The sequence below is a fragment of the Notamacropus eugenii genome, chromosome 1, assembly GCF_028372415.1.
Source record: "Notamacropus eugenii isolate mMacEug1 chromosome 1, mMacEug1.pri_v2, whole genome shotgun sequence".
NCBI classification, from domain to species: Eukaryota; Metazoa; Chordata; class Mammalia; order Diprotodontia; family Macropodidae; genus Notamacropus; species Notamacropus eugenii.
In genome coordinates this window covers 188,771,246-188,796,805 of record NC_092872.1, presented here as the reverse complement: position 1 = coordinate 188,796,805, position 25,560 = coordinate 188,771,246, and the positions used below count along the sequence as shown (strand labels likewise).

Sequence of the window (25,560 nt, the reverse complement as noted above, 5' to 3'; positions counted from 1 at the left end):
CAGAACTTCTGAAACACTATGTGGTAAAATGATGGAAATATCAATGTAAATAGCAATGTAAATTAATTTATTACTCATTAAACGTAACGTAAATTTTTTAAAAGTCAAATAGCTTTACATATCTTTATGCCATCACTTGTTAAAAAATTGTCTACATTTTTAAAAGTTATATATTTAGACTGCTCTCTCTTGAAGCATATATTTACATATTAATGAATACACAAAAATACCACTGATAAGCTCAATTCAATCACTGGAGCTCAGTTAAATATTTATAAACACATTTTGAACATCCTTAAGCAGTCTGAATCTACCATGTTTTAAAATTAAATACAGTATTTATTTTATTCTTCAATCAGTTCTATGCTTATTTAAATGAGAAGAGGCTACCCCATTCTTCAAGCCTGTGCAAATTTTTGAATCAAATAAAGAATCTCTTTATAATTTTATTTCCTAATTGTAGTTCTCAAAGGCAATCTTTGAATAACACAAAAGGGTATTTTTTTTAAATGTTGACAAATGAATTGTTTATCATTCATTTTGTAATCCACCTAAGCAAAATTCCTAAAAATCTGCTTTCTCTTGCCTGCTAGAAACTGTTAATTAATTCACTTTTTAAAATATTATAATTTAGAAATAATGACATTCTAACCGTTTAAATTTATATTGCTAAGAAGATAATTCTCACCCCTGAAATAAATTTTAGACCTGAATCACAGATCTAAGTATTTCCCAGTATCATCACTCATACCTATAGTTTCAGGAAGATCCAGGAGTTCATTGTGTTGCAAGTCAAGGTTGGTAATTTGAGTACAGGTTCCAATCTCCTTTGGAAGATGCTCCAGCTGATTGTGAGCCACATCCAAGGTTATGAGGTTACATAATTCACCTATGAATTGATTAATAAATATTACATTAGTATTACTGCAACCACATAAAGATGGAGCTATCTGAATAATGCTGATAAGCCAAGGAGTATTTCCACATAAAAAACAAAAATAGTTACTAAATACTTCTAAAAAATCTTAAGGTATATCAGCATATCACTTTTATATGAAAACAATGTCTTATGGAACACAAACTTACACTTAGATTACAAGGAAACATTAATTCTAAGAAAAATGTCAGTATATACATACACACATGCTACAAAAAAGGTCAATGACACAAAGTGAAATCTTTTGTTTCAAAACGTTAACTGACAAAAGTTAAAAATAATACTTGCTACAAATGAAAATTTTGCTATAGTTATTTTAAATTATAATAAATATAATTTGCCCAAATAAGATCCTTATTTTAACTTTACCAAACAATATTTTGTATTTTTTCTACAATATTTTGTATTTTTTCTACAATTACTTTCAAAAAAAGACTTCCTCAAACCAAATATAGCACACTTCTATAGTAATAAAAAACACCATCAGTGTGATTTATGGGGTCACTTCATGATCTTTAAAAAATGTTATCTAATGTTTTCAAAGGGGTACACTTTCCAATGTTCCATAATTACACTGAATGAGCCCTCTAGCTCAAGAAACGGCTAGTTTTGTAGAACTGAAGAGCAATCAGTCTAAAAGAATAAAATACATTTTTTTCTTCCATTATTGTTTAGCTGTAGAAATGGCAAGATATAACTTATCATCACAGAATGTCGGATTACTGGAGTCATAAGGTACAGAGATTGTAAATGGTTTTCAGAATCATATGTTCTAATTCCCTCATTTTATGGAAATTAAAACCTGAAGAGATAGCATGACTTGTACAAAATTATATTGCAACACAAAGGCGATTTTAAATCCAGGTCTTCAGACCTTCAGGTCTTCATTTACTTTATCTACCGTAACACACTATTTTATCCAACCAAAAAATCTTTCATTTTGCAGCAGCTGTTTTGGCCATCGTTAACACATTTTTCATGCTATCTCAACTAGCTGACTGAAGTATTACTAAAAGTCTGGTTCCGTCACCTACATGTATGGCCTTGGGTTTAATTGCTTGGACATTCAGTATCCTCTTGTACAACATGAAAGGGTAGACAAGATGTCCTTAAAGCCTATTTCAGTCCTGAATCTATGATCCTATGATCAGCCTTCTTCAACTATTTCCATCATGTTTTCGACCCAACAATTAAATTCTGTCTGATCTGTTGTACTGAGTATGATCTTAATTCTTTGTCCTTCTTGCTGGTACAGTCTTCTTTAATGAGCAAGGTGATGTATTTGTGAGCAGACTAAAAAAATACAGAATAAAGCCTAAATCACATGAAAATCCAGTTTTAGATCTATGATACTATGATTTTAAAACATGGATATGCAATCGAGTAGTACAGCATTCTTTCACCAAATATTTAGCATTTTTCATATGTTTAGCATTGTACTAGTTACTAAGAAAGATGCTAAGAAATTATAACACATTGGATCCTGCCCTTCAGAACCTTTAAAAACTAGCTGGGCAGGTAACATCAACATACAATTAAGCCTCTAGGAGTTACTACTGTCTAATAGCCTAATCCTATCAAAATCAGACACTAGCCAATTCCATGTTCGTCTAGGTGGTTATGTGCTGTTTTTAGCACCAGAGGAGAAATGTCAAGTTCTCTTTGGTTCTCAGAGCTGCTACCTCTACTTCGCAGCTCTGCTCCTTATCTGGAAAGCAGTTCTCCCTACTTCCACCTTGGCATGTAATTCTATCCAACTAACTCTTGAAAAACTTCTCCCTCCTACTTTTGGACTGTAGTTTGGTGGACCTTCATTGTGTGTGACAAGACAGAATCAATCACACAAGCATGAATTAACTGTGCTCCCACCCAAACCACTACATACAAGTTACATTTATTCGTTTTATATTTATGTGGTAATCAGTCAGAGAGCATTTATTAAGCACTCACTATGTGCCAGGCATGTACTAAGCAATGGGGATACAAAGAAAGGCAAAGTCCTTGCTCATGAGGAACTCACATTCTAATTGAGGGAGACAACATTTAACAACTACATAGAAACAAAGTATATACAAGACAAACTGGATATAATCTCAAAGGGAAGGCACTAAGATTAATGAGAACTACCAAACAGTTATTGAAGAAGGTGGGCCTTTAGCTGAGACCTGAAGGAAGGCAGGGAAGTCAGGAGGTAGAGATGAGGAAGGAGAACTTTCCAAAAATGGAGGAAAATGCTCCAAGTCAGAGGATGAAGTGTCGTGCATGGAAGAGCAAGGAGGCCAGAGTTACCGGACTGCAAGGTACTAGAAAGGTAAAAAGGGGTCACGGTTATAAAGGGTTTTGAAAGCCAGAGGATTCTATATGTGATCCTGGAAGTAACTAGAATTTAACGAACTGAGGATTGGGGACAGAGGTGTCGATATGGTCAGACCTATGTCTTTGGAAGACCAATTTGACAGCTGAGTGGAGAATGTATTCGAGTGGGGAGAGATTTAAGGAAGGGAAACCAATCAGTAGGTTTATTGCAGTAGTCCAATTAGGAGGTAATCAGGGCATGTTCCAGGTGGTGACAATGTCAGGAAAGAGAGAGGTATATGCGCAACATGTTGCAAAGGTAGAAACAAAACTAACTCTGATTGGATATGTAGAGGTGAGAATGCGGGAGTTAAGGATGATACCAAGGTCATGAGCCTAATTTTTTTGGGAGGATGGTGGTAACCTTAACAGTAAGAAGAAAATGAGTTCAGTTTTGAATATGTTGAGTTTAGGATATCTGCAGGCCATCTTTGTAGTCCTCTGACTCCAAATCCAGTGTTCCTTTTGCTATACCACACTGCCTCCCAAACTCAAAAAGAGAACAAAGGAAATGTCACCAAATGTTCAGCATTTTGGCACCTAGCCTTCTGTAACACTGGGTGACAAGATTCCCTCTCCTGGTCATGAATGAAGATGTGAAAATAGCTCTACCAGTAAAATCGTCTGTTTGCAGGGGATAGCCTGTTATTAGTAGGAAAACTAATTCTTCTGTATCAATTGTAAAGCAATCAAAAGTCTACATATTCTAAAGACCAAGAGTTTCTACAGAAGTGATTCTCAGCTTATTTTATAGTAAGGTACTTTGGTTATTATTTTCTGATGGGCATTCGTAACTCCATATTGCCTACCTATGATTTAATAGATAAGTCCTAGGGAGATGCTTGAGGCACTGAAAGGTTAAGTGATCTGCCCAGACTACTAAGTGTTAGAGGTAACACTTGAACCTAGATCTTCCTGACTCCAAGTCTAGTACTTTCTTCACTACATCATGACACTTCCTCAAGAATACTGGGTTTTGGGGGTTTTTTTTAGTTACAGTAAATTAAACTTCTTTTTGGTCTGAGAATTTCACAATGCCACCTGGGGGTTATATAACTCTACCACTAGGGTTTTTTGCTCAGCGTAGCTATTTAACTGTGGAGACATTGACATTTAAAGCTATTTCTACCAGTGTAACTAAGATATATTTTCATCAACAGCAGTTCATGAGCAGCAAATGATTTACTAGGCAACAGCTGCATTTAAGTGAGATACTTTTTTGTCAACACTTTTAAGCACTTATTACATACAAAGAACTGTTATAGGCACTGAGAACACAAAGACAAAAACCAAACAGTCCCTGCACTCACAAAGCTTATTGGTTTATATCCCAGGAAGACAACTAACAAAAAGATAAGGCTCAAAAAGTAAGACTTGTCCTTTCAAAAAATTGGAAATAGATCATGTGCCCAGTGATTGGAGAATGGCTCAATTAATACCCAATAGTCAATAAATAGTAATTAAGTACCTACTACACAACAGGGTGCTTAACACAAGGATGTGATGTTTATAGAGTCAAAACAAAGCACAACAGCTTTTAGGAAATGAAGGGTTAGTCCTCCATAATGGCAGGCTTTGGGAGAAGTTTATTGCTCAGCCCTCCAATCAGAAAGAAGAGAAAACCGAGGATAATGAGGAGGTGTTGAGTATTAGAGTTGAATCAATCTCCATGGTGATGAGATTACAGGTGATGAGCTTATCCTGGGTGAAAGCACGGTGTTTGCAGAGTCAAAACCAAGTAAGTGTTATATGACTGTTTAGGAGAATTACACGATGTATCTAAAGAAAATTTATTTTTAAAAAGGAGAAGATATGACCAAGAAATGGAGGATTCAATCCTCTCCAATCACTCTTTTTAAAAATTTTTGTTTTATTTTTTCCAATTATATGTAAAAACAATTTTAACACTCTTTTTTAACATTTTGAGTTCCAAATCCCCTCTCCCTTTGAGAGGACAAGCAATTTGATAGCAATTATATGTGCAGTCATGCAAACCATATTTCCATATCAGCCATGTAGTAAAGAAAACACAAACAAAAAAAAAAAACCAAGAAAAGTAAAGTTTTTAAAAAGTATGTTATCAATTTACATTCAGACTTCATCAGCTCTTTCTTTGGAAATGCATAGTATTTTTCACCATGTCAACTCTGTTGATCATCATACAGTATTGCTGTTACTATATACAATGTCCTGGTTCTGTTCACTTTACTTTACATCAGTTCACATCATGTTTGTCTGAAACCATCCTGTTCATCCTTTCTTACAGCACAATAGCATTCCATCAGAATCATACACCCATTCCCTAATTGATGGATATCTCTTTAATTCCCAGTCCTTTGCTACCACAAAAAAGAGATGCTATAAATATTTTTGTGCATGTAGGTCCTTCTCCCTTTGTTATGATCTCTTTGGGACACAGACCTGGCAGCGGTCTTGCTGGGTCAAGGGATATGTACAGTTTTATAACCCTTTAGGCATAGTTCTGAATTGCTCTCAAGAATGGCTACATCAGTTCACAACTCCACTAGTGCACTACTGTCTCAATTTTTCCATATCCCCTCTAATATTTGTCATTTTTTCTGTGATGCTAGTCAATCTGATGGGTATGGATGGTACCTCAGAATTATTTTAATTTGCATTTCTATACTTAATAGTGATTTAGAGCATATTTTGACATGACTATAGATAGCTTTGATTTCTGTCTGTAAATTGCCTGTTCATATCCTTTGACCTCTACACCAAGTTTAAAAAAAAAGGAATTATGAGGTAAAACAGTCACAGTTGAATTCACAGAACAAGAAAGCAAGAAAGAAGTCCAACAAGGTGAGAACTCTAATCCTTAAGGCAATCATTCAGCAATGCTCTCCCACCAGGGCTCACAAAGTGACCCATGACCCATAATATTGTGCCTTGGGGCCCACACAAGGGTTGTATTCCTACTTCAGATACTGCCAGGATCCACTCTCTTGCTTTAGGCAGAAGGCTGTGACTCTACCTAATCATGGGAACAAGAGAGGAGTGATAAGAGGGGAGAGGGAATTGGGCTCCCCTAAGTTATAGAACCCAAGACTGCACACACTGACCACAACACCCAACCCCCTTCCCTCATTCCTATTAAAAAAAAAAATGCAGATTCAACCCAATCAGAGAAAAAAACAATAGACAGAACTGGAGCAAATGAACAGCATGACTACAGCAGGCCTGAAGGAAAGAGGGCTGAAATTCAAGTAAGGCCAGTCCTGTCCTCTCTGCCCAACCCAAAGGGTTGGGTACGGGGGTCGAGGTTGGTGAAAAGCAAAGTAAATTCCCCAACATGAGAGAAGGGAGGAAAGGAAAAAAGCTACATTATCAAACATGGTCCTCCCAGCTATGGAAAGTAGGTTCTACTATTATCCCCATTTTACAGATGAGAAAACTGAGCGAGAGATTTAGTAACACAGGGTCACACAGATAGTAAATGTCTTAGGTCTGATTTTTCATTCAGGTCTTCCCAACTCCAGGCTAAGCACTTTATCCACTGATCCACCTAGTTACTTCCTTAAAGAAGTCAATCATAGAAACACACTTTATGGCAGCAAAGAACTAGAAACTAAAGTGATTTCTCATGAAGTGGGGGAATGCTAGTGGAATATTAACATAATGAAATATTATTGTAAGAATTGACAAAAGAAGAATCAAAAATCTTTATGAACTGATTCTGAGTGAATTGGAACCAAAGTAGTAATATGCATAATTACTACAAAAATGAAAATGAAAAGACTACTAAAAAGAAACTGAATTATATATAACTACAAAGTTTGTAAAAATTCTACAGTACAGATAAAGAAACTTACCTGCCTCTTTATAGCAGAGGTAAATGACTCTAGGGCAAATGACTTCTAATAGTCACTGTTTTTGCTTAGTTATTTTTCTTTTAGTATGAGGGAGGGTGCAATCTGGATGGAGGGAGAAGGGAAATATTTCCAGAAATGACTGTGATGTAAAAATAAAGATTATCAATAAAATTTATTTTTAGGTGGAAAAAAAAGGGAAGTAAAAATAATCTCACATTCACTTGTCCACTAGAGAGTCCTGGCAAAGAGACAGGCTAAAATGAAACCCATCCATCTTGGGAAACATATTGTCAGATCAGATACTGATAAAAAAAAAAACAAAAACAACAAACAGAAGACAGAAGGATTGAAGAATACATCACTTAAACATCATAATAGAATCTGGCTTCTTTTAGTTTATGTATTTTTTATGCAAATTTTCCAAAAAATACTGTCACTAAAATATAACCCACTCTTTGTTAATATAGGCAGTAATTTCACAATCAACAACATAACTATAAATAGCTTAAGACAAAAACACAATAATTGATATCCAACCCTAACTACTCAGGAATTATATTAAGAACTCAATTCAACAGACACTGTAAAGTACTTCCTATGTACAAAACACTGCTCAACACTGAAGATAAAAAGACAAAATAAATAGTCCCTGCCCTGAGAGAGCTTACAGTTTCTGATGAGGAAGAGATCTTCTACTTGCCAAGGATAAACCCCTGCTCCATGCTCTCATCCCTTCCTCTCCCATCTCCTCCAGGAGCCTGCCCCCTAGATCTCATCAACTCTTCTTTATCCACTAGTTTCTTCCTCACCACCTACAAGATGCCCAGTCTCTCCCATCCTTAAAGTTTGCTTGATGCTCCATTCCACAGAGATATAGATAGACAGACAGATATGTATGTATGTGTATATGTACACATCTACATATATGTATATGTCTTAAAAATAGAGAATATTTTATATTCCCTTGGCAGACATATCTCCTACAAAAGTTTCTCTCTTCTTGTTGCCTCTCACTCATATTTCAGTTCATTATATTCTGGTTTTTGATCCCACAAACTAAAACTGCTCTCCAAGGTAAAGAACAACTTTTTAATTACTAAATTCAATGATCTTTTCTCATCCTCATTCTTCTTGCCCACCCCGTAAACTTTTAAACTGCTGATCACTTCCTTTCTCCTGCATACTCTCACTTCCTTTGACCTCCACAACATTATTTTCTCCTGGTTCTTTCCTCTATTTGACCTAATCTTTTCAGACTTCTTTATGAGAACACCATTCTTAACCCATCAAATGTGGGCATCTTTCAAGACTTAGTCCTGGGCCCAAGTCTATACTTGCTCCCATGATGATCTCATCACCTCAAGTGGCTTCAATCCTATATTTAGAATATTCCTTGAATTATACATATATAGCTCTAATCACTCTCTTGAATTCCAGTCCTATATTCCCAAATGCCTGCAGGATATCTCTATTTGAATATTCTATAAGCTTCTCAAACTTGACACATTCAAAAAAGAGCTTATTATATTTTCCTTAAAACCTGACCTCGTTCTAAACTTCCCTATTTCTGTTGAAAACACCACTTCCCTCTACCCCAGGGCCAACAAAGGACAAGTCACCACTCACAGCTTCTAACGCTATTCAGGATTTCATTACCTCTTACCTATATTACTGATACTGTCCGCTAACCAGTACCTCTGTTTGCAGTTTCTTCTCTCAGACAACATTCAAAAATCTTCATCCTGGCATTTAAAATACTCCCCAATCTGTGTCCTACTGACCTTTCCCATCTTACTGAATTTCAATTCCCTTTGTGTTCTCTCCCTTCCAGTCTACTGGGCCTACTAGTGCTGTTTCTTGAGCACAACAATCTTTCTGCTCCTGTGCCTTTGCATAAGTGACCTCCACATCTAGAATGCATTCACTCCTCATCTCTACCCTAGCTTCCTCCAAAGCACAGCTCAGATGTCACCTTCAACAGAAATCAACTAGGTGGCCCCGTAAATCAAATCCTGAACTTGGAGTCAGGAAAATATGAGTTCAAAACCAGTCTCAAACATTTACCAGCTGTATGCCCCTGGTTAATTCACTTAACCCCCATCTGCCTCAGTTTCCCCAACTGTAATATAGGGACAATAATAGTACTTATTTCACAGGATTGCTGTGAGAACTGAGCATTTGTAAATCTTAAAGTACTATATAAATGCTAGTTACTGTTATTATTTCTTGATCTCTCTCAATTATTCGCACTTTTTTCCTCTTGAAATTGCTGTTTTCTATTTCCTTATTTGCATATTTGCTGTATCCAAAAAAGAAGCTTTTTATACAATTTATTAGCACTTTTTTCCTCTTGAAATTACTTTCTATATATTTTCTATTTCCTTCTCTTGTTTATGTGCTGTATCCAAATAAGAAAGCTTTGTATACAATAAATATCCAAATAAAGAATATATACTTGTATATAGTAGACTGAGGTTAACTGAGGCCAATGGCTTGAGGGAGGGGGGAAGAGAAGAAAGATCCCCAGCACTATACTGCCTACTATTACATACTATAATATATTACTGCTATGGTACCTTGCACACAGTGGGTAGTTAACAAATATTTCTTTTACTGAATTGAATACACACAAATAAGCAAATATACGGCAATCTGAGGTAACCAAGGGGGATCGGAGAAGGTTGTCTTGAAAGTACACACATATTCAGAGGCAAGATATGAAGAGCAAGGATATTTCAAGCTCAAGTGAATTCATAATTTAGATGGAATGTCAAATTTGAGGAACAACTAGGAGTCCCAGTTTGGTTAGAAAGGAGCTTATATTATAAAAAAAAAATGAGAAGAGAAGCAGATCACATACCTTTCACAGATATGGGTAAGAGATTACTCTTAAGGGACTAGAAAGAAGCTAAAATGGATAATTTTGATTAAATGAAGCTGAAAAAACTTTCCTAACAAAATTAATGTAACTGGAAAGGAACAGAAATATTTGAATGAGAAAAAAAGCAGCAACTTTGTATCAGAGAGTTTTGTATCCAAGATATGTGGACAACTAAATTCCTCAACCCACTCATTTCCCATAAACTCCTCCATCCCACCTCAGCCATAAAGATAGCCATACCCTTGATCACAAATGGACAACTTTCATGTTCATGAACTCTGAAATTCTCTCAAATGATCATCCTTTGATTTACTTCTTTTGCCCTGTACCATAATCTCTTCTTTGTCCAACTGTAGTCTCTAGTTCACATATACATTTTGAATTAATTATGGAATGTGTTAATAAGATTTTGATCAAATCCTAATTTGTACCAAACTACATTCCAGTTTTCCCAGCAGTTTTTAACAAACAAGGTCTTTCTTAATTATTATATGGTTTCATATTTATCGAACACTAGGTTATTGAATTCCACTGTGTCAGATTTTCCTTTGCCTAGTGTGTTCCACTGATATGTTTCCCTATTTTTTTAACCAAATACCAAATGGCTCTGATGGCTTTTGCTTTACTTTACATACATGAAATTATGTAGAAAAGTGTTATTACCCTTTCATCCTTACACTTTTTCATTATTTGCCTTGATATTCTAGATCTTAGTTTCTCCAAAGAATTCTGTTATTTCACTGAGTACTGTAAAGTATCCCTTTAATAGCTTGATGGTAAAAGGAAGTATTTTGTGCATTACATGGTTATTTTAAATGAGATTTCCCTTTCTAATACTGCCTCTTAGATTTTTTTATTAAATGCTGTGATTTTTGTGAGTTTATCTTTTCACCTACAATACTCCGGAGCCTATGTCTCAGTTTCTTTGCAGATTCTCTAAGACTGTCTAAATAAACCATGTCTCCAGCAAATATGAATAGCTTAGTCTATTCTTTAATTTCTTTCTGTTGACTTGTTTCTATTGTTAGCATTTCTGTAACAGGGAGAATGAGAGTCTTTGCTTAAGTCATACTCACTGGAAAAGCTTTTGACGTGTAACCAATGCTCTCTATGATGCTTGTTTAGCTTTACACGTTTCTTATGATATTTTTAAAAAGGTCCCTCGATATAATTAGGTTGGCTGCTTTCTTAATCTCAAGTCATCCCTATCCTGGCAAAATTCAATTTAATCATAATGAATGATTTCCTATATGAATTACAGAACTCTGACACAATTTTGTTTTTAAAATTTTTAAGATATCTCTTAGTGATATGCCTATAGTTCCCCTCTGCTTTTTATCTTTTCCAGGTTTAGATATTAGAACAATGCTTTCTCTCACAGGTGGAATCGGAGAGAGTACTCCTCAATTTTTGAAAACAATTTGTGTAGCACTGGTTGACTGTTCTTTTCAAATCTGACAGTGTTCTTCTGTGAATACATCAGAATCAGTTTTTCCCCCTTTTGGTAATTCTTTCACATTGAATTCTATTCTCCCTTCTTCTTTTTAATCACCTTAGCTAAAGCCTTATCAATTTTGTTTAGTTTTTCAAAGAAACAATTTTTTCTTCTATCATTTACATAACTTTTTGATTTCCATTTTAGCTATTTCCTCCTCTATTTTTCGGTATATTCTCTTCTGTCTATTTTGGGTTTATTGTTCAGCTTTCTAATGTGTTAAATGCACATTCAGTTCATTAATCTTCTATCAACACATTTCTTAGCAAAATTTTTTCTCTATTTTGCTGGATCTCAGAGATTATGTTGTTTCATCATTATCATTTTCTTTCAAATAATCATGGTTTCTCCGATTTGTTCTTTGACTCACATCATTTAGCATTCACATTTTATATCGTCATTTGGTCTGTCTTTTGTTTATGCTTCCTGAACTATGATTTTTAATATATTACAATCTGCTACCATTTCTGCCTTTTTACATTTATTTTGCAATATATTTGGGCCTCAACGCATGGTCAATTTTTGTAAAAGTTGCATGAGATGCTAAGCTGTTTGTGTGTATGTGTATGTATAATATTCTCTATCCCACTTAGAGGTATCATAAGTATTCTTGCTTTAGTTTCTCCAGCATTTTGTTTCATTCTTTTTCCCTCTTCTCTTTCTTTAATTTGTACAAAACTGAGACACTAAAGTCTACTATTGTTGAATTACTGTTGATGTATCTTCTTGCAATTAATTTGGCTAATTTTCCTTTTATGAACATAGATAGAAAGTAAACCAGTATCAGTATTAAACCTATATACTCAAATTATACAGGTTTAATACTGATATTGGTTTATTTTCTACTGTTCTTCATAGCATAATTTATTTCGATGTGAATTTTTTTTTGTCTGATGGCATGATTGCAATTCCTGATTTTTTAAAAATTCAACTGATGCATAACAAATTTTGTTTCATCTCTCATCTTAATTCTGTCCATGTCTTTGCTTTTTAGGTATGTTTCATTTAAGCAACAGATTGTGAAGTTTTGGTTTCTTATCCAATCTGTCACTCTTTCTTTGGTTTAATTGTTTAAATCCATTCAAAGTTCACATTTAAAGCTATAAATTAGGGATTTGTTCTCCATATGTCTGTTTTCTTTCTGAACTAGGATTTTTTTTTTGGTTCCTCTTCCTCATTAAATACAAATGTTTTGCCTCCAGTTATTTCTGCTTAATCTATTCTAAGGAAACACTATTCCCTCAATCTCTTTACTCTCAAGCTTCCTCTCCCCCCATTTGTCACACCTTTACTGAGCTTTACTTATTAATTCCTTTTTCTTTCCTTCTTTTATACAGTCATCTTAATTCTTCCCTTTTTTTTTTTTAAACAGGTTTTTTTGTTTGTTTGTTTGTATTCCTGTAAGGTGCTTTATGCATAGCAAATCCTTAATAAATGCTTTGTTCTTTCATTCTCTGTTAAGTTCGTGAGGAAATTCCTTTTTACTGTCCTCCATTTCAACTTCTTCTGTTAGTTTTTTTCCTGAACCTTTCTCCAAAAGGGATTTTACTTTGGTCTCCATTAGTTTTCTTCCCTTATTGTCTTATTCTACTCTTTGATTCATTATAGTTATTTCTGCTTTAGTCTTTGTGATTCTTTAAACTTCTAAAATAGATTTAAAACTTCTAAAGTATCTATTGTGAGTTCCCTCTACTAAAAAAATTATTGTCTTCTACATTTTGTCCCCTTTTCTTTTCCTTGTGCTGGGTCTCTCTTTTAGAGGTATCAAATCCTTCAATGGAGAAGTTTTGCCTTATAAGAGAAATTCTCCTGTATCATGTGTTTTATTTCTACCCCATTATCTCCTCATAATCATTTTCTTTCCCACTTGCCATGAAAGCCCTCTGGGTCCATGCTATCCTGGATGCTGTTAGCACCACAAAGAGTGACTGACTCTCTTGAATAATACTCTCAAAGTTTTAGTCTCCAGGCACAAAATTTCTGTGTACTATAACAAGTGGAAGGTCCTATCTGCCATCATTAAATTTGTCTCTGCCCCCATGGCAGTAGTCTTCAGTGGGACTCCACCTTTCCATCACCGAACCAAGACTTCACTCTTTCTTCCCCCTTTTTCAACACCTCCTTTGCCAATTCAATCCATTCTCCCTTAGCTCCTTTTCTTACTGAGACTACAAATGATTTTCCCTTCAATGTTAACCAGTCTCTTGATTAGGATACATCTCTTATCTTCTCTCTCCCCTCTCCCCTTTCATGTGCCCTCCCAGTTTGTAACTTAGTCCCCCTTAAACACATTGATTTGCTTGGAAGCAGGATACTGTAAGGTTTATTATACTATAATATTTTGGGTCTATTCCTCCTTATATCTCATATTTTTACATCCTTTTGTACTTTTGGAGAGAAATACCTTAATGGTCCCACCCTAATACTTGGTTGTTGTATTTTAACTCTGTAAATATATTTTTCTTTCTGGGTTCCCCTCCTCCCATAATGTATTTTATTACTTGTGTTTCCCTTAGAAGATACATTTATTTACTTTTCTCGTATTTCTGTTGTTTGAGGATTTTGTGACACAAATAATGTACTGAGGTGGGGGCTTTTTGTATGTTTTGGGGTAGAAATGTTTCAAAGGGCTTTTCTTATATTGAATGTCTATCTTTTTTTCATTAATGTTTATGTCAAAGTTTGCCATGTGTCAGTATGTCACCCTGAACTACATCCTAAGATCCTCTGTTCTTCAAAAGTGTTCTTCCACTCCTTCTGCATTTTTGGTAGGTGGCTTAGGTCATTCCAATTTTCCTTCTATTATACTGATGTTCAGTCCTTTCAGTCATGTCAGACTCTTTGTGACCATCTGGGGTTTTCTTGGCAAAGATTCCAAAGTGGTTTGTTATTTCCTTCTCCAGGTCATTTTACAGATGAGGAAAACAGAGCTAAGTGATTTTCCCAGAGTTACACAGCTAAGGCCAGATTTTAACTCAGAAAGATAAGTCTTCCTGACTTCAGTCCCAGCGTTCAATTCACTGTGCCACATAGCTGCCCTTATATTAGGGGTGCGGGGGATACAGGGTTAAACTGATTTTTTTTGAAGTTTCAAATTGTCTCCCTATCTCCCCACTATGCACTACAGAAGGCCACCATTTGACACAGATTCATAAATATATGTAAAACCATACTATGCATATGTTAATTCTTTCTCTGGAAGTGGGTAGCATTTTCCTTCATGGATCCTTTATCGTTGATTTGAGTATTTATAGTATTCAGAATAACTTGGTTGTTCACAAGCATCCTTTGGACAATATTGCTGTTACAGTATACAATATTCTCTTGATTCTGCTCATTTCACTTTTCATTATTTCATGCAAGTCTTTCCATGTTTTTCTAAAATCAACCAACTCATCACTTCTTACAAGCACAGCAATATTCCATCACAATCATATATCACAACTTGTTTAGTCATTCCCCAATTGATGGGCATCCCCTTCAATTTCCAGTTATTTGCCACCACAAGGAAAGCTGCTATAAATATTTTAGAACACATAAGTTCTTTTTTCCCTGTTCACTTTGGGGAACAGACCTAATAGTCATATAGCTGGGTCAAAGGATAAACACAGTATTATAACTCTTTGGGCACAATTCCAAATTGCTCTTCAAATAAATGGATCAGTTAGTTCAAAGTTCCACCAACAGTGTATTAGTATCTCAATTTTTCCACATCTCCTCTAGCATTTATCATTTTCACCCTTCTATCATTTTAGCCAATCTCATAGGTATGAGATGATATCTCAAAGATGTTTTAATTTGCATTTCCCTAATCAATAATGATTTAGTGTTTTTTCATATGACTATAGTTTTGATTGCTTCATAAAAAAACTGTTCATATCCTTTGACCATTTATGAATTGAGAATAATTCCCATTCTTGTAAATCTAAGTTTTCTATATATTTGAGATATGAGACCATCTGAAAAAATCATCTATAAATTTTTTTCCCTAATTTTCTGCTTTCCTCAAACCTTGGCTATATTGGTTTTATTTGTACTTTTTCATTTAAAGTAATCAAAAGTGTCAATTTTACATCTCATGACACTCTATCTCACTTATTCATAAATTCTTCTCCTATCCAAAAATCTGATACATAATATGTTCCATGTTCTTCTAATTTTCTTGCAAATACATCCCTTTATATCTAGGTCATGTATCCACTTTGACCTTATCTTGGTAAGTGGCGTAAGATACTGGTCTACATCCAATTTCTGCCAGACTGCTTTCCAATCTTCCCAATAATTTTTACCAAATAGTATATTCTTATCCTAAAAACTTAAATCTTTCTTACATTTGTCAAACACAAGATTACTATAATCATTTATAACTGCCTATTGTATGTCTACTCTGCTCCACTAATCTACCTTTCTGTTTCTTGGCCAGTACAAGATAGTTTGGATAATTACTTACAATTATCTTATAATATAGTTTAGTCTTATAATATAGTTTAGTCTTATAATATAGATTAAGATGTAATATTGCTAAACCTCTTTCCTTTACATTTTTTATTAATTCCTTTGATATTCCTGACTTTTTGTTCTTCCAAAAAATTTTGTCATTTTTTTCCTAGCACAAAATAATTTTTTGGCAACCTAACTGGGATGGCACTGAATTATTTTTGGTATTGACATAATCAATTACATTAATAGTTTTCCTTATATTAAACCATCCCTACATTACTGATAAAAATCTGTTTTGGCCACCATATATAATTTTTCTGATATGTTGTTGTGGTCTCCTGACTAGTATTTTATTTAGAATTTCTGTTTCCATGTGAATTCATTAATGAACTTGGTCTACAATTTTCTTTCTCTGTTTTTGTTCTTCCTGATTTAGGTATCAGCACTATAACTGCTTCATAAAAGGAGTGTGGTAGGATTCCTTCTTTACCTATTATTCCAAATAACATTTAATATCTGAATTAGTTAATCTTTAAATGTTTGGTAGAATTTAATTATAAATTCATCTGTTCCTGATGTTTATTCTTATTTTTAATTTTCAACACTCACTTCTGTAAGTTTTAAATTATTCCCCCTCACTCCTCCCTCCCTCTCCAGGACAGCCTGAAATCTGATATAATCTCTGCATATATATTCCCATTAAACATATGTTCACATTAGTCATGGGAGAAACCATGAAAAAGGAAAAACAAAACAAAAAAGAAAATAGTCTGCTTCACTCTGCATTCAGACTCCATAGTTCTTTTTCTGGATGTGGATGGCATTTTCCATCATGAATCCCTTGGAAGTGTTTTAGGTCCTTGCACTGCTGAGAACGTCTAAGTCTATCAAAATCAGTCACAGTACACTGTGGCTGTTACTGTGTACAATGTTCTCCTGGTTCTGCTCAATTCACTCAGCATCAGTTCATATAAATCTTTCCAGGTTTTTCTGAAGTCTGCCTGTTCATTATTTCTTATAACACAACAGTATTCCATTATATTCATATATCACAACTTGTTCAGCCATTCCCCAGTTGATGGGTATCCCCTCAATTTCTAGTTCTTCACCACCACAAGGAGAGTTACTATAAATATTTTTGTGGCTCCTTTTCTCATTTTTATGATCTCTTTGGGATACAGTCCTAGAGGTATCACTGGGTAAAAGGGTATGCATATTTTTATAGCCTGATGTTTTTTTCTTAAGAAGCTTATGGCCTGTTCAATTTTTTTTTTCTAAAATAGGTTCATTTAGATATTCTACTTCCTCCTCTGCTAATCTAGGCAATTTATATTTTTGCAAATATTCTTCCATTTCACTTAAAAATAGTTCAATGGTTTTCATACATTCAATTTTATTAATCTCACCTTTAATTTTTAGGATTTCTGATTTTGTATCTAATTGGGAATCTTTATGTGTTCTTTTTCTAATTTTTTTTATAACTGCATACTCAATTCAATGATCTGCTCTTTATTTTACTGATGTAAGCATTTAGAGAGATAAATTTTCCTCTAATTACTACTTTTGCTGCATCCCATAGGTTTTAGTATGTTGTTTCATTATCATTCTCTTTAACAAAATTATTTATTCTTTCTATGACTTAATCTTTAATCCACTCATTCTTTAACATGAGGTTAGTCTCCAATTAATTTTTAAATTGTTTCTATGGTTCCTTATTAAATATAGTTGCTATCACGCTGTGATCTGAAAAGGATGCATTTAATATTTCTGCTTTTCTGCATTTAACAATAAAGTTTTTATGCCCTAATATATAGTCAATTTTTGTAAAGATACCATGTGCCACTGAGGAAATGATATATTCCTTTCTATTCCCATTCAATTCTCTCTAGATATCTATCATATCTAGCTTATCTAAGACTCTATTCATCTCCTTGACGTCCTTCTTTTATTTTTGGTTATATTTATCTAGTTCTGAGAGGCAAAGTCCCCCCCACCTCCATTATAGTTTTGCCATTTCCACCTAAAATTGGTTTAGATTTTCCTTTAAAAATGTGGATGCCATATCATTTGGTACATGTGAGTTTAGTATTGATACTACTTCATTTTCTATGGTACCTTTTATTACAATGTAGTTTCCTTGTTTATCTTTTTAAATTAAATATATTTTGGCTTTAACTTTGACATCATGATGGCTACCCCTGGTTTTTTTGCATCTGCTGAAGCACAATAAATTTTGCTCCAGCCCTTTATTTTTACTCTATGTTTATCTCTCATTTTAAAATGTGTTTCTTGTAAACAACATATTATCAGGTTCTGATTTTTAATCTATTCTGCTATCCATTTCCGTTTTATGGGTGAGTTCATCCCATTCACATTCAAAGTTGTAATTATGAGTTGTACATTTCCCTACATCCTCTTTTTCCTTATTCTTTTCTCCCTTTCCTTTTACCCTATCCCTCCTCAAATGTCTAAATGACTTCTAAATGCTCTTCCCTAATCTGTGGCCCTTCTAAGAATCTTATCTTTTCCCCTTCCCCTCCTGTTTCTATTCTACTCATCCTTCTAAGAGTTCCTCCGTTATCCTCTCCCCTTACCCTTCTATTCTTTTAATTTTTTCCATCTTTCTCTAAGTTCCTCTCCTGTCTTCTCCCTTTATCCTTCTAATTCTTGATTTGCACATCCTTCTAAGAGTTCTTCCTTTATCCTATCCTCCCCACCCCAAGCCATGACCAGGACCACAAATGCTCTTACTCTCCAGGTCATTCCCAAGATTACAAGCTTCAGCTCACCCTTCTGTCTTGGAACCAAAATAAAGGGACTCTGCTCTTCCATGAGTGCCCACAGTCAGCAGGGCCCCACTTTCTGCAATCAGCATGTGTGCTTACTTCTCTCTGCCCACAGCCTGAGACTGTGTCTAGTCAGCACAACTAGGCCCTGGTGTCCAGCACAAGTGGAGGACCCTTAAATCTCAAGATTCAGTGGTCCAAACCTTGATCCCGAATCCCCCAGGTCTGAAGAAAGTTCCTAAAACTGAAGCTATAGCCCACACAGCTGCTCCTACAGCTTTTGTTTGTTGATTCTGTTTTATCTGCCTAGAGGTACGTACACTTCAATGGGGTGAAGAAAGAAAGGGGAGATTAGGTCAATCCAAATGTTCTCCCAAATAGTAATAAAGAGAACAATTACTTTACCCCTACTTTTAATTATTTCTGTCTCACTAAGTTCACTTTATGGTATTTTAAATTATTTGTGGGGGAATTTGAGAGACCCAGATAATTTCCTGCCTTATCCTGTCATCTTCCCAGATTTCTTCCTGTCCATTATATTTGAAGATAATTCTCTTAGCTGCAGGCAGAATTTGTTGTTTGTCATTGGAATTATTAATCACTTACGTGTCTGAGAGTTTGAATGATAAAAGGTTTTTTTGTTTTATTTTGTCTTTCCTAGAAACATCTCTGAATTCTTTCAAAAAACACTTTGTTTTTCATATTCAGAAGTTCTTGGTAGTTTTCTTATAGTCTGTCTTGCATTATGGTATTCAGACTTTTTTTAGTTGTCTTCCTCTTCTGAGAGACCTATGATCCTTAAACCTTTTCTAGACATCAATGTTTTACTCATATAAAGATCATGTTCTTTTAATTTAAAGCATTTTGTTTCTCTTCTGCCAGAACTGTCTTTTATTTCTGCATATTTGTATTCCCACTTGATTGTTTTCTCTTTGTTTCTTTGGAGAGACTTCTCACTGCGGATTCAAGTTTTTTTTCTACTCTGCCAACTATTTCTGTTGAGTAGACCACAAATTCTGCTTCCATCATTCTTATTTCTCTCTTGAGCCATTTGGCTTCCATGTTCTCATGGGTATCCACAGGATCCTCTGCCTTCTCAGGTATTGATTCAGTTTCCTTCCGTCTTGGCAATATTTATCCAGGGATTTTTGGACTCACTTAAACATCCACCTGAGATAGACATCTTTCCTTCCCATTTGATGATAGAGACCCCAGGAGTGTACTCCAAAAGCTTTCTTCGCCTCCACTCATATTAGGTAATACTTTTTATCAGCCTCAGCCCTGGCCCTAAGTAGGAGGCCAGATCTGGTCTCAGTTGGATGTCAATCCACTCTCCTCTAGGCCTGGTGCTCCCCCAGACAATCAAGTTTGTAAAGAACATCCTTACAAGTCCTTTTCCAGGTCCTTCTATTTTTCAGTGTATGGTTGTGTTCTGCTTCAGTGCAGTGTGCTGCTGGCCTAGGTTATGTTTTTCCTATACATCCACAAAGCGGGGAGAAAAGAGTTATGCCACTTATTGTCGAAGAAGGAAGAGAAGAGGGCAGGAGCAGGTTATGTTGGCAGGGACTGCAGCAACAAGGAAACTGCTCGGTGGATACCAAAGCACAAGCCCACAGGTTAAGTTGTACTATTCTCCCAGAGCATGGCGGGTGGTGGGAAAAGGGTTTAAAGGTTAGAAATTAGTCTTCTCTATTGAAAGTTACTGAAGTTATATTTTAAAGTCACAATTTTGGTATGCTCATGGAATTTTTTAACTTGCAAATACTCTTGGATTAGATGTACTCTATGAAAAGTGAGAAAAAGTGATATTTCAATTAGCATTGCTAGTGAGGTTTCTATGTGGTATAAAATATGTGAGCGTAACTAGGACTATATCCCCAAGAGATCATAAAAATGGGAAAGGGTCCCACATGTACAAAAATATTTATAGCAGCACTCTATGTAGTTGCCAAAAACTGGAAGTCAAGGGGATGTCCATCAATTGGGGAATGGCTGAATAAATTATGGTATATGAATGTAATGGAGTACTATTGTGCCATAAGAAATGATGAACAAGAAGACTTCAGAGAGGCCTGGAAGGACTTATATGACCTGATGCTGAGTGAAAGGAGCAGAACCAGGAGAACTTTATGCACAGCAACAACCACAGTGTGTGAGAGTTTTTTCTGGTAGACTTAGATTTTTGTAATAACACAAGAACTTCTTACCAAAAAAAAAAAAAATCCCAATGGAGGATCTCAAGGCAAAATGCCTGCCACACTCAGAGAGAGAAATATGGAAGTCACTCACATATTGTAGCAGATCATGTTTGTGTATGTGTATGTGTTTGTGTATCATGTTCTGATTTGTTATACGATTTCTTTCATTTATCTTAGTCTGACTACATAGCATGACTATAGTGAAAATAATACGAAAGTATATGTAGAATCTATACAGAATTGTATGCAGTCGTGGGGAGGGAGGGGGGTAGTGGGGAATAGGTGGGGAGGGATAAAATCGCAATTGTATGGCAGTGATTGTTAAACATTACAAAATAAAAATATAAAAAAAAAATATGTGAGCATAAAGTAATATGAAACTCATTCTTTAAAATAAACACATGCACACACACTCTAGAACTTGGCATCTGAATAAGTGCTGTCTCTTTCAAAGTAATCATCTTGGAAGAGATACTCTCCTCCTTAATTAGTGCAACAATATTAACACACACACGCAATCACTTAATTCCTTTTATGAAATTGCCTTTAGAGCCTTTGAAGAAAGTACACTCTTTTGAATATCATAATAATGTCAAAAACTCAGACTTTGTTTGGATCTGATATTTGAAAACAAACAAAAATAATCTAGAAATAAGTCTAGTGAATAAGGTAGGTGACCAAATCAGTCAATACTACTTGGTGAAAGATATGATATTGTTTGTTGTTGTTTGTCCTTCCTTCTCAAAGAGGATCAATGACATTAGAAAGGTGATGTCATTATAAAGCAATGAAGTCAGTTTTCTTGGGAATTAGTTCTGACAGTGATTCCAAACATATGGATTAGCATAATCTATATTAAACCCTTTTAATATTTTTACACCAAAGACATCAGAGGTCCCAAGCATACCTAACCTGAGCTATAAAGTACGGACACATGTTTGGAACCTCTAGACACATTTTATAAATCAATGTATCCTCCAGGAATTCAGCTGAAAAAACTTTAGCCAAAGTAGCTAAATTTTAAACAAGGAAAACCTACAGAAAATCTAGGGCTAAATTATTTGCTGTAAATAGATACACTTACAGTTTCTACCATATATTAGTGAAAAGATTTTATTTGAATCATTCATAAATGAAAGGGGTCTGAAGTTCTCTTCACTTTATCTTTCCCTGGTTTAGGTACTAGGACTATAAAAGGAGTGGGAGGAATGAGGGGGCATTTTCTATTTCTGCACCTTTTAAAAGGATTTTTTTATCTTCTCTTCTTTAATTCCCTTTTTAATTCTAAATGTTCTTTGATTTAAAATTTATATACTTATTCCTTTTTTAAAGAAGGAGGGAAAAATTTTATCATTTTTGCCAGGCCCTGTGCTAGTGCTTTAAACAAATATTATCTCATAACAACCTTATGAGGGTAGGTATTGTTATTATCTCCATTTTATAGTTGAGGAAACTGAGGTAAACAGAGGGTGAGTGACTTATCAAGGGTTACACAGCTAATAAGTGAGACTGCATAAGAACTTAGGTTTCCCTAACTCCAGGCACAGAGCTCTTATTCATGGTGCCACTTACCTGCTTCCTTCTTAGCTTCTTTTGTGCTCCTCATGGAATAAAGTCAAACAGAGTAACTGCAATAAGCACTTCATAAGCAAGCATTTATTAAGCACTTCCTACGTACCATGTACCGTCCTAAGCACTGGAGATACAAATGCAAGCAGTAGGAAAGACAGTCCCTGCTCTCAGGGAGCTTACATTGTAATGGTGAAAATACAGAAAAGGTACCCGAATGCAGAAGACAACAGCTGAGGCATAATGACAAAATCTGAAGAGTAAAGAATGACTAATTTGGGACTTTCCTCAAAATGGATGTTCCAAAAGGAACTATCAATGGGAAAAGAAAGCCTAAAGAGAAAAACAGACAGCTAAATTACGGTGGCAAAGTCCAATATTGCAGAAGTAAATCACAAAGGGCGAAGAAGAGTGAGAGACGCGGAACACAGAAACGGAGAGAAGAGGTTAAGAGGAGAGACATGCTGGAAAACGAGTGAAGTATGACTTACTTAAGCCCCTCCTCAAAATGGAGATTCAAAGCTTTCTAAAATATCAAGTTTAAATTCTCGCTTCTAAACAAGTTCTATGTCACTGCCTTGTGGATTCAGTCACCTCATTCATTCTCTTTTTTTCCCTACTGTGCCTCACTTTCAAATGCATCAATTCATGAGAGGGATAATAAAAACAGAATCAGTGCCCCATGGCAGAAATTTTCATGTCCCAATTTGTGTGGTCCAATTCTACCCTTTCTCCTCTCCGTGATTATTTTCTTTCTGATCTAAGCAATTGCCTCTCTGAGGCTGTGTTCTCCCACCTTTCTGTATGCCAGTTGTACTCCAAAACTCCAATTTTCCTTCTCTTCAGGCAAGATGTTGTCCATGGAGGCACAATACTCTCAGAAGCACTCTTGCTATACACCATTTTCCTGCAGATTTTAAGGTTCATCTGCCATTACAGATCTCTCACCTCCCACTAGAGTGGTTCTTTGGTGAGATCCCTCTCCCTCTCAATGTGTCAAGATCTTCCCTTTTATTTCCCCATTTCAATCTGTCCCTTTGTTACCTCACAATTCGATAGCTAAGAGACTTTCCTTGCTAAGAGGCTATAGAAGGTATCATCACCTTGTTGTTTACCAATAGAACTGATTAGGGTTCAAAGCATTTTCCCCTCTATCTTCCACCTACTCTTTCCCCGTTTATTAATGTAGTCTACATATAGTCTTACATAATACTTTGATTCATGGGGAGTAAGAAGGTAATATTAGTCCATGGTGTTTCCAGTTTGCTCATCCACCATCATTTCTCCAATGGCTTTAAATCTACTTTCATCTTCATTCTTCTGTGTACTTTTAGAAAGAAATCTCTTAAGGGTTCCTCTTTTTTCATTCCATTTTAACCCAAAAGGTGTCTTTGGTCTTTTTTTTTTTCTTTTAACAGTCTCTAGAGATTAGGTAATTTATTTCATCACTTGCAGTTTCCTTGGTATTTGTAACTAATACATAAGGAAGAAAAGTCTCCAATTTGCTCCAATCTAGTGGGTCCCAGCTAATTTTTTTTAAAGTTGGACCTATGATTTCATTGGCATAGGACCTCTGGATCAGGAAACTCCCTCTACTACTGCAAGTTGGCACTTGCATTGCAATTTATCAATCCTAGACTGCCTGGGGCAATGAGTACTAGATGACTTGCCTAAGTCACACAGCCAGTGTGTACAGGGTATAACTGAACCTGTGTTTTCCTTGTTCCAGCCATATAAGTAACAAATCAAGTTTGGCAGTTAAGTCTAAGAAGGGCAACTGTCTGCCTTTGTAGTCTAACCTATGAGTCAGAACTAGATGACATACCTGGAACTCCACCCAAAGTAAAAACGTATCTACTTACATGTTTCAGTTTGCTGAGGATAATCAATAGCCCAGGTTAGTACTTAGACAGACAGTCTGGCATATTGGAAAGACAGTTAGAAGTTCTGGTTGTATCATTAATTTTAATTGTTGTGTGTGTGTGTGTGTGTGTGTGTGCGCGCTCCATATAACATATGTGTGTATGTACATGTATATATCTCTCTTGTTGAACCTGATTGTCCTACTAGCATATCAAATTCAATATGATTTTCCCTAGACTTGTTTCCTTTTCCAAATTCACCTGTTTATACTAGGCCACAACTATCCTTCCTCATCCACAAACCCTTTCTAGGTTTGCAATTTCAGTAATTTCTGATTCATTCCTATGTCTCCCTCCCCACATCCATTCAACTACTATGTCTTGTCAATTCTACATCAACCTCCCTTGTATCTGTTCCATTCTCTGCTCACATGACCATGTGAGCAGATACATACTGTGAATATTAAAAGTACGGTGGGAATGAAGAGGAGTCCTATATAGGAATGGAAAAGAAATTATAGGAAGTCACCTAAAAAGGACAGCAGTATCCATGAGTTAGGGGATGTTTAAGCAGTCTCATTTCAGATAAATTGGAAATTATTTTCTTAAGTCAGTGTATAAACTTAAAAATGAAAACATGGCCAAAATGAGGTAAGTTAATATACTGAACTACTGAAAGGAGTTACCTTTACCAGCCTAAGCCTTTTTTTGGATTCTGTCCAACATAGTATCTCTGGTTCTTCATATTCATATGCTTGCTGACTCAGTATCACTTTTACTATTTTCTGTCACAGTTCTCACACTTTTAATTCCATACCACAAGTCTCTAATTCCTTACATCAAATAGAATTAAGGGTACCATAATTATTTGCATTGGTCTCCACCAAAAATTTGTATGCAATTTAAAAAATATAATTACATTACTATAATAAAAAGAAGGAACTAAGTAGTTTCCTGTCTAATAGTTGCTTCCAAGTCTGCCACCTTATAAACTGAATACTAGGCTATAGTTACTAATTTATCAGCCTCTTAAAATATACTTCTGTAGAGGTGGGATACAAAAGCTGAATAAGAGGTGGCATAATGTAATGAAAAGAAGGTTAGCTTTAGAGTCATAAACAGCTAGATTAAAGTCCTATATCTCACACAAATTAGCTGTGTGACCACAGGAAAGCCACATAACCTCTCAGGGGACAATTCAACT

At 35.3% G+C, this 25,560-nt stretch overlaps 1 protein-coding gene across 8 annotated transcripts in view; it reads right to left on the bottom strand.

Moving 5' to 3' along the window:
* SHOC2 (SHOC2 leucine rich repeat scaffold protein) overlaps positions 1–25,560 on the bottom strand; it is a 185,762-nt gene that overhangs the window by 95,380 nt on the left and 64,822 nt on the right. For all 8 annotated transcript variants that reach the window (XM_072622224.1, XM_072622184.1, XM_072622203.1 and 5 more), the window contains exon 3: positions 752–889. In XM_072622224.1, the coding sequence (XP_072478325.1) occupies positions 752–889 (138 nt within the window). The remainder of the gene's footprint in view (positions 1–751; positions 890–25,560) is intronic.